Source organism: Silene latifolia, chromosome 3, assembly GCF_048544455.1.
Source record: "Silene latifolia isolate original U9 population chromosome 3, ASM4854445v1, whole genome shotgun sequence".
Classification (NCBI taxonomy): Eukaryota; Viridiplantae; Streptophyta; class Magnoliopsida; order Caryophyllales; family Caryophyllaceae; genus Silene; species Silene latifolia.
The window spans coordinates 42,215,621-42,225,059 of NC_133528.1; the positions used below are offsets into that span (position 1 = coordinate 42,215,621).

At 38.1% G+C, this 9,439-nt stretch overlaps 1 protein-coding gene and 1 long non-coding RNA gene across 2 annotated transcripts; both read left to right on the forward strand.

Moving 5' to 3' along the window:
• The first annotated feature begins 5,997 nt into the window (after nucleotides 1-5,997).
• On the forward strand, nucleotides 5,998-7,271 carry LOC141648995 (uncharacterized). Its single transcript, XM_074457700.1, has 3 exons — nucleotides 5,998-6,396; nucleotides 6,485-6,751; nucleotides 6,888-7,271. Exons 1-3 carry the CDS (start codon nucleotides 5,998-6,000, stop codon nucleotides 7,032-7,034), a joined length of 813 nt encoding a protein of 270 aa, XP_074313801.1. The 3' UTR covers nucleotides 7,035-7,271.
• A 637-nt stretch (nucleotides 7,272-7,908) lies between these two features.
• LOC141646059 (uncharacterized) lies at nucleotides 7,909-8,866 on the forward strand. The gene is made up of 3 exons (XR_012545310.1): nucleotides 7,909-8,014; nucleotides 8,602-8,739; nucleotides 8,828-8,866. It is a non-coding gene; the product is annotated as an uncharacterized LOC141646059 (long non-coding RNA).
• Nucleotides 8,867-9,439: the final 573 nt, after the last annotated feature.

The window sequence follows — 9,439 nt, forward strand, 5'->3', positions numbered from 1 at the left end:
GGAACTTTGGCCGAGTCACCCATTGCTGAAAGCAGCATTTGGCAGCCTCTCTAGAGCCCATGAGTTGTATGAACTCATCTCTGATGCGAATAATTTTGGTCCATATTGGAGAGAGACAAACCTCAGAACTGAGATCCCAACAAGAAGACTTCTTGAAGATGTAATGGCAAGACCATTGCATACATATAGAAGTAGGTTTATGGCAAAGCTTCCAGAACATGTGCAAGAGGAGTGCTTTATTCCAGCTAAGCACCTCTCTGATCCCCAAACCACCATGATTACGAGCTCGACACACCTTCTCTCAACTAAAGAAAATGAACCTCCTATTACCAGTGCTACCCCAAAGAAATTTCCTACATTGAGCTTCAAGTTCCTTTATGATCCCTTTGGGAAGAAGAAGACTGGCACACCAAAAAGCCTCAATTCCAAAGATAACCGAGTTTAGCAAAGTCACTTTCCCAACATAAGTTAAGTGCAAACTTTCCCAATGCCCCATCTTAGCTCTGATTCGTGCAAGCAGGGGCTGGAGCAAATCTCTGGTGAGTCTGGAAGAGTGGAGGGGGACACCAAGATATTTAAAAGGAAAATGATCCTCCACATACCCAGTATCCCTGAGAATTAAGGCCTTCACATCAGACCTCACTCCAGCAAAATAGACATTGGTTTTACTAGGGTTAGGAACCAGACCAGAATAACAAGAGAAGAGATGCAAGCACTGCTTGACAGCCTGTAAGGAAGGGAGATCACCTCGAACAAAAACTAGCAAATCATCAGCAAAGATGAGATGGGTAAGCTCAATTTGAACACATTTAGGATGGAAACTAAACTGAGGAGCCTGTTTTAATCCCCTGAAAAGTCTAGTAAGAACATCCATACAGAGAACAAAGAGGGGGAAGAGGGGGTCCCCCTGTCTGAGTCCTCTTTTTCCATCAAAATATCCTTCAGAGCACCCATTGATCTTAAGAGAGAACCGGGAACTGGTAACTAGCAGCATAATCCAGTCACAAAAAACTTGAGGAAGGCCAAACTGAGGAAGAATGGCTCTCAGGAAGTCCCAATTTACAGTATCAAAGGCTTTACGAATATCCACTTTAACCACACAACGGGGAGTTTTATACTTTCTATCATAACCCTGCACAAGCTCATTGGCCAACATGGTGTTGTCAAAAATAGATCTCTCAGCAACAAAAGCAGCTTGTTCCATACCCACAATAAGGGGCATAACTTTGTGAAGCCTAGAGGTAAGAATCTTACTAATAGTCTTGTAGAGGATTGTACAACAGGAGATAGGACTATATTCCAGGACAGTAGTAGGGGAGTCACTCTTTGGGATAAGTGTTATAAGAGTAGAGTTGATCTCCCTTAAGAGCTTCCCAGTCTTGAAAAAATCAGAAATAGCAGTAGTGAAACTATCCTTAATAGTGTCCCAAGCATCTTTAAAAAACCCCGAGGTATACCCATCTGGACCAGGGCTTTTATTAGCATCAATAGAAAAGAGGGCAGCTTTGATCTCAGAAGGGGTAACAGGCTCAAGAAGCTTACAGCTATCAGAATTACTAAGAATGCACCCATACTTCATGATAGAAGGGTCAAACTCAGTCACAGCCTCAGTAGATCCCAGAAGAGTAATATAATAGTCAAGAAAGGCTTTAGAAATATCCTGAGGAGTAGTGCAAACATTCCCATGTTGATCCACAACTCGTCTGATATTGGCAGTGTTTCGTCTGGCAGCCACCTTGGAAGAAAAGTAAGCAGTACTAGCATCACCCATGCGAATGTCAAAATCCTTGGCTCTTTGAAAAGCTATGTTTAACTCAATTTGGCGAAAATGGCAATAATCCTTGCTGAGATGTTCCTCCTTCAAACACAAGTCTCTGTTATGAGGGTCCAATTGAAGTTGTTCCTGGCAATGACGGAGCTGCTGTTGTAGGGTTAGAACTCTAGCAGAGATGTTCATGTAATGTTCCCTATGCATTTGCTTAAAACCCACTTTTAAGTTCTTTAGATGCTGAACCAGAGAGTACATGGCACAGCCCTTAATCTTGACCCCCCATTCAGTATCAATGAGATTCTTAAAATTTTTATCCTGCCCCCAGCAATTGAGATATTTAAAGGAGGACTTTCTAGCAGGTGCAGTAGCCAAGAGAGAAACAACCAAAGGTGAGTGATCAGAAATTCCAGCAGTAACAGCCTCAGCATAGGAATCAGGGAAAGCCATCAGCCAGTGAGCATTAACCAAGACCCTATCCAGCTTCACCCACTTCCTCTCATCATGATCCTGTTTGTTGGTCCAGGTAAAACAACACCCCTGAGTGCGAAGTTCAACAAGCCCAGAGTTAACAACAGCTTCATTAAAATCATTCATAGCTGCAATATTTGGAGGGTCAGAGCTGATCCTTTCCTCCACAGTACGAACACAATTGACATCACCAAGCACAATCCAAGGGGAAGCACAACCAGCTTTACTAATCAAAAAATCCCAAAGAGGAAGTCTTTGTGAAGGGTGGTTAAAGCCATACACAAAGGTAGTTTCCAAAATATGAGTCCCTTGAGTAATCAAGAGATGAACCCATTGGCTACTGGTATTTTGAACCTGAACATTGAGAGAAGAGTCCTTCCACATAACCCAAATCCTTCCATTAAGGTGAGAAGAGTAGTTGTCCAAAATAAAGAACTGCTTAAACTTCCTCCGTTGTATAGAGAGAGCATTTTTATTTCTAATTCGAGTTTCTACAATACCCAAAACATCTAAATGATTTTTATTGAAAAAAGTAAGAACCTCTGATTGCTTTAAAAGCTTATTCATTCCACGAATATTCCAGACACCAATCTTCATGGAGAATGAAGAGGGGGGGATCTTCAGTTTCACTAACCTCCTGCTCAGCCCAGGTAACCCCTTTTGGAATACTAAGCCTTTGAACCACAAATTTGTTCACACCACTGGTAAGAATAGTAGTAGCCTCTACATCTTCAGAATCCTCCAAGACACCAAACTGGTTCAGTGAGACAGGTATTGGGGACTGAGGCTGCTGCTCAGTCACCACCTGACCACTAAGGTCCAGCTCCTGACTAGTGGTCCATGAGCTATTGGGCAGAGCCGAAGCTGGGCATAGAGTCCCTGACTCACCATGCTCCGGATGCACCAAGGAAGCCCTCTCACTAGCCAGCAAAGTAACAGGTTCAGAGGTCACTGGTTCAGGCTGACAACCCCCACCTGAATCAGTAACCAGAGCCTTGTCACCAAGGGTATCATCCACCACAGTCTCAGGAACAATGCTGGTCTCACTCAATTTTTTTCCATCTTGAGCATCAGACTTAGGAGTGGCCTTAGTGTGTTGCTTGGGTTGCTTACAAACCCTCTTTTCATGGCCAAGCTTTTTACAATGGGTGCAATAATATGGGAGCCATTCATATTCCACATCCTGAATAATTTGTCCCATGAAAGGAGAATTGATGACAACATTATCAGGAAGTGGCTCAGAGAGATCCACTTCTACCATAACACGGGCGAAAGAGAGTCTCTCCTTGTTGGTGGTAACAGGATCAGCATAGAGTGGAGAACCAATTTTGCTAGCAATCTTACTAAGAGCAGACGCTGACCAAAGGTGGGGATCTAAGTTATGAAAGAGGACCCACACAGGCACCTTTGAGATATTGTGAAGCTGAGTAGGAAAGGCAGGAGTCCATTGCTTAAGAAGCAAGGAGTGCCCATTCAGGTTCCAAGGAGGACCCCTCAAAATAGTGTTCATATCAGCAGCAGTAGAGAACCTGAAATAAAACCAGCCTTTCTTAAAGTAGAGAACAGAAGGCTTTGAGACATTGTTCCAATGCTTGGTAACAAATTCCTTAACCTGAAGGATAGATGGCTTGCCCCCTAGGAATTGACCCACTAACGTATTCTGCCAGTAGTCTAGTTCACTCTGGACATCATCAACCTCAATAACAACCTCCCCTGATGAAGTAGAGTCACGAATACTCCGCAACTCCATACCCACTGCAGAATTAGTGACTTTTTCAACCCATGAAACCTTTTTTGAAACTGTCTCTGCCACACCTGCAGCGATACCAGAAGATGGTACAGATTTCTGAGCACCATCAGTACTCGGCTGTTCAGGTGGCGCAGGAACAATTGGGACCGGCGTAGAGCTAACCCCCAGACCTAGGGTTTCAGAAACAAGAGGACTTTTCCCTGGACCAGACGAACCAGGGGTAGCTGGTCCTCACAATTATTATTATTATTATTATTATTATTATTATTATTATTATTATTATTATTATTATTATTATTATTATTATTATTATTATTATTATTATTATTATTATTATTATTATTATTATTATTATTATTATTATTATTATTATTATTATTATTATTATTATTATTATTATTATTATTATTATTATTATTATTATTATTATTATTTTTATCTATTTATTTATTTATTTTTATTATAAAAGGATGCGCGCAGCTATCATTAATAGAAAAACAAAAGTTTACATGAAATTGGTGGGGAGCCGCGAAACAAGCTGGGCTCCCACACCCTTAGCAACAGCAAAGCTACGTCTAGTAAAAATGTAAGCGGCCACCCGAGCCCCCGCATCCTGAGATACCGGCAACACCCTTATTATTATTATTATTATTATTATTATTATTATTATTATTATTATTATTATTATTATTATTATTATTATTATTATTATTATTATTATTATTATTATTATTATTATTATTATTATTATTATTATTATTATTATTATTATTATTATTATTATTATTATTATTATTATTATTATTATTATTATTATTATTATTATTATTATTATTATTATTATTATTATTATTATTATTATTATTATTATTATTATTATTATTATTATTATTATTATTATTATTATTATTATTAGATTTCGGATCATATGAGAATGGCACAAGCGTGAGAACCGTGAGAACGCGCGTCAGTCGTTGGATCTTGTCGACGCTGGCTAATCTAAGGGCCTATAAACGCTTGTTTGCTTTACCAAAACTTGAGGGCTTTGTCTTTCTTTTTCACTGAAATTTACCTCGCGCTTCTTCGTTAAGCTTTCAACCATGGATTCCGACCTTCTTTGTTAAGCTTTCAACTATTTCTCTCTCCTTATTCTCTGTGGAGTTGTATTTTCGTCTTTCTGTTGGATTTTCTCTTACCTATTTCGTCATGAAGGTGAGTACTGTTTAGCTTCAAGCATTTCTTGCTTTCGTCCTTAATTTATGTAACTCTACTGTAATCTAAATTAATGTTTCTTATGTTCATTTTGCCGGATTATTTATTTTATTGATAAATTTTGAGTTCAGTATTGTTTTTAAAATCGAAATTTGTGTTTTCATTTGCATGCTATCGGAATTTGTATTTGTCGCATTGTTTGTTGATTTCGTAACTTGCTTATACATTTCGATTTGTTTGTTGTTTTTTAGTTTGATCTAATTTGTGCTTTTTTGAATTTTTGTTGAATTTAAAGTACTTTTAACGTAAGAAGCATCAATTTAAGACCACATGGAAAAGGTCATAATTGCGTGCACATTATTGTTGTAGATCATGTACATTTCAATAAAACTGATAGGACATTTCTTCGTGAAACGTGTACAACACAAAGAATCGATTAATATTACATGCAAAACTACTTTCGATTATTGAAGCGTAAAGGCGATCCCGGAACCGTTACACGCCGTATTTCTCCGAGGTTGAACAACCTCGGTCCCTCTCGTTGATGATCCTACTCCAACGTTCTCCCGTATTACCACCCGGATGTCACCTAAAAGTTTTGTTGATGTCCTTCGATACCTTGATTACAACCAATGGTGTGCTCTGGAAGAGATTGGTTTTTCTTCATTGTTTTGGCTAAGGGTTACAAGGCTTCCTTTACGCCTTGGTTATTGGTTAATTGAGAACTACAACCCGTATTCGGATTTCATCATTCTACCCGATAAACAGCGCTTTTGTGTTTTCGCTTCTTGTATTCATGATGTTGTTGGCCTCCCAATTGGAGGAAAACCTGTTTTACTTTCATGTTTGTAGTGAGGAAGATGCGAATGTGATGCGTTTTTACGCGCATTGGAAAGCTCAATTTCATGTTGATGGTCAAGTGGATATCAAGACCCTTGCAGAGCATATTATTTGTCATGATGATTACAGTGATCAATTTAAGATTAATTTTGTGGTGCTTGCTGTGTCTTTGTTAATGCGCAACAATCAGAAGCCGTTCGTCAATCACCATGTACTAAAATCGCTGAGGAATGTGTCTGCCATTGGTCAGCTTGATTGGTGTCAATTTGTCATGGAGAGTTTGCGGTATAACACAAAGGATTGGGTCAAGAAGGGGAAGAAGAATCACTTTGGTGGACCTCTCCTGTTTCTAATGGTACAAATCTTATGCGTTACATTTATTGTTAGTTATTATGGTTTTAAAACCTGCCATTTTCCAGTCATAATCCTGTTTTTACTTGCAGCTTGTTTATGTTGACCGTGTTGTCCATGAAAAACGATTCGTAGAAAGAGATTACTATACTCTTTTGAATTGGACATCTGCTGCACTTTTCTCAAGGGAAAAGCAGGAGATGGAAGCTGGTCAGTTTGGTCTTGGTCGTGTAAAAGGTCGATTGATGGAAAGAATTAGATTTTCTAATCCATGTAGACAAGTGGTTGAAAAAGTGCGGAGAGTGTCGAGGGATGTTAGTACTGATACAAAATCTCCAATTTCATACTCGTCTCCGGAGGTATATCCATTGATTCTCGAAGTATTCACTATTCCTTTTCAAGATTCACTTTGAAATATTTTCTTTGTACCTTCATAGTACTAAAGATGTACCTTCATAGTACTAAATATGTACCTTCATACTGTGCCTTGTCCAGGAGTTTGCAGATGACTACACTGCTTCAGCAAAGAGAGTCATGGAAGATATGGTTGTGTTAGATGAGAAATACGCGGTTGGTTTGCAATGTTTCCAGGTGAAGAGTGTGTCAAACAGGCCCATTCGGCAACTGAATTTGTATATTTGACATATGGTGGTGGTACCGAAGATGTGTCGTGTGCACCGCCGTGGGAATCCAGCACACTAGATGAGGATGAACAGTTTATTGCTGTAGCAAATGCAGCTGAGAAAGCGTACAAATTGAAACTTGCTCGTGCTAAACACAGAGAACAATGTGCTAAGTGGAGAAATTCATTTGTACCTGTCACTGGTGAATTTTCGTTCGATTTAGGGTTGGAGAAAGACTTTCCTGAGAGTGAGGCAAGGTTAGTCATGACTAAAGGGGTTAAACGGGATTGCCGTGTCACCTTTGGTGAATCTTCTTCACTACCAAAAGGGTTCATTTCATGGCAAGTCCTTCTTATATACCTCTATCCAAAGAACAAAGCAAAGTCATCTCGTTTTGATCCGTTGTTTTTGCTATCCAAGATGACACCAATGTGTTAACGCCTCTTCTTTGCGGTGCACCTTCAAGTGGTGATTATGTTTTCAAATGACCGGAGCACTAACAATCGTCGTTCCAGGTAATCTAAAATGTGAACTTGTTAAATTAACATTTTGTGAATGTCATTTTCACTGTTTCACACCTGACAAGTAATTTGTTATATTTTTTGCTCTAGTGAGCACTTATATTCGTACAAGACTTATTTTGCAACGCGAATGCATTTGTGGTCATTAAAGCCGTCTGAACATGTTTCGAGTGTTGTCATTGATTGCTGGTCATCATATTTGAATTGTAAAGAGGAAGAAAACAATCTTGGTACTCCGAAGCGGTTCTTTTTTACCACGCTTGTGCATGTATGTACATTTACATACACTCTTAAATTTTGTGTGTAATATGTATTTTGAAATATTGTACTTCCCTCTTTCGTTACTTTCCCATGCGATGCAGTATTAGCGAAACCCAGCCCAGGTTTAAGTGATGAAAAAATTTATGAATTATTCGAGGCTCGTGCAAACATGGAGTTGCAGCTTTTTCCGGGAATAGAAATAGCTTCTATCGCACTCGTAAGTTGTTATTGTTTGCTTGACATACTTTGCAATTTTCTTTGCCATTGTTGTATTGCATTTTAAAAAAATTGAGACATACTATTATCGCATAAGTTCTTTCTTTTTTAGATTAATTCCAACTACTAAACTCATTTGAACCTCAACTTGTATATACCCATTTTATATTAAAAATATTCAGATTAGGCCAAAGTAGAATAAATGGCCATTTAACACAATGTTAATGCTATAATTTCTCAATGTACTTTCTAAACGTCCTAAATGTACTTTTAAAATATTTACAATGTTAATGTTGTAATTTCTCAATGTGGGGAATATCTTATATGCATGAGCGATTTGCAACTATATGCACACGTTGGGAACATAGACCATGAGTCATACTATCATTCCATGTCTACATTCTGCTTTTGTTTTATTTTTTGCTTGAGTCAAAGGGAATTTTCTTTGCGTTTGTATTAAATAAGGTCACTTTATATTGCAATGTCTTTGTTCTCATTTTTTACATGTGCCTCATGATTAGTTAAAATGTACCCTTTGAAGAGTTTGACTGTACTTATGATTGTACGTCATTTGTTTTATAATTTCAGTTTTTTTTCCCAATTGTACACGAGAAACACTTTTTCTTATACGTGGTTGACCTGGTGAGGAAGCGTTTCGTCATTCTTGACAACTCACTCTCAGATGAAGATGCCATCAAGAAATATGGTGTATCTCCACTGTTAACAGTATGTTTGAATTTGACACATTTTTGTTGTTCTATTGACTTTTGACTATTAGTCACGCTTAACACTGGTTTACAATGTTTTGTCATAGATTGATGCTTTTGGAAGGTTTTTGGGTGAGAACCCAAAACTTCGACTCTAGCAACATTGTGTTGGCTATGGATCCCATTGTTGCAAAGCTTAGTTGGAGAAATAACTACAATGTTGATGACGGTGGTATATACACAATGAGACACATGGAAACATTTATGGGATTAATCTCTTGGAAATGTGGCCTGATGAAAAATGATGTGAGTGTTGGTTCTTATTTTAAAGAAATTCATGTTCATTGTGTTTTGCCTATCTTGTTAATTGTTGGCTTCTGTTTTGCAGCGGAGCGTGCTTAAAGTGTTACGATACAAATATCTATGCACATTACTTATGTTCGAGCACAACGATTGCCATGAAACGGTTGCTGATCATGCGAAGAAGGGTCATTTCTCTAAAGCTAGTGATTACATTTAATGTTCAGATATTATCTACGCAGTATGTTAGAATTTGTCTGATGACATCCCTGTTCATGTAGTATGATGTTTTAAATTCTAGTGTACGTTAGTATGTGTAATGATTTGTAATTGCATAAGCAAAATGTTGAATTTGTGAACCAATGTTTTGTTGCACTTAATTAAAGTACTTTTTTGTCTATTTTTGGCGTGCTATTTAC

Coding starts and splice junctions, on each gene's coding strand:
- LOC141648995 (XM_074457700.1), top strand. CDS start 5,998: ATGATGTTGTTGGCCTCCCAATTGGAGGAAAACCTGTTTTACTTTCAT. Junction 6,397..6,484: donor GACCTCTCCTGTTTCTAATG/GTACAAATCTTA, acceptor TTTTACTTGCAG/CTTGTTTATGTTGACCGTGT. Junction 6,752..6,887: donor TTTCATACTCGTCTCCGGAG/GTATATCCATTG, acceptor TGCCTTGTCCAG/GAGTTTGCAGATGACTACAC.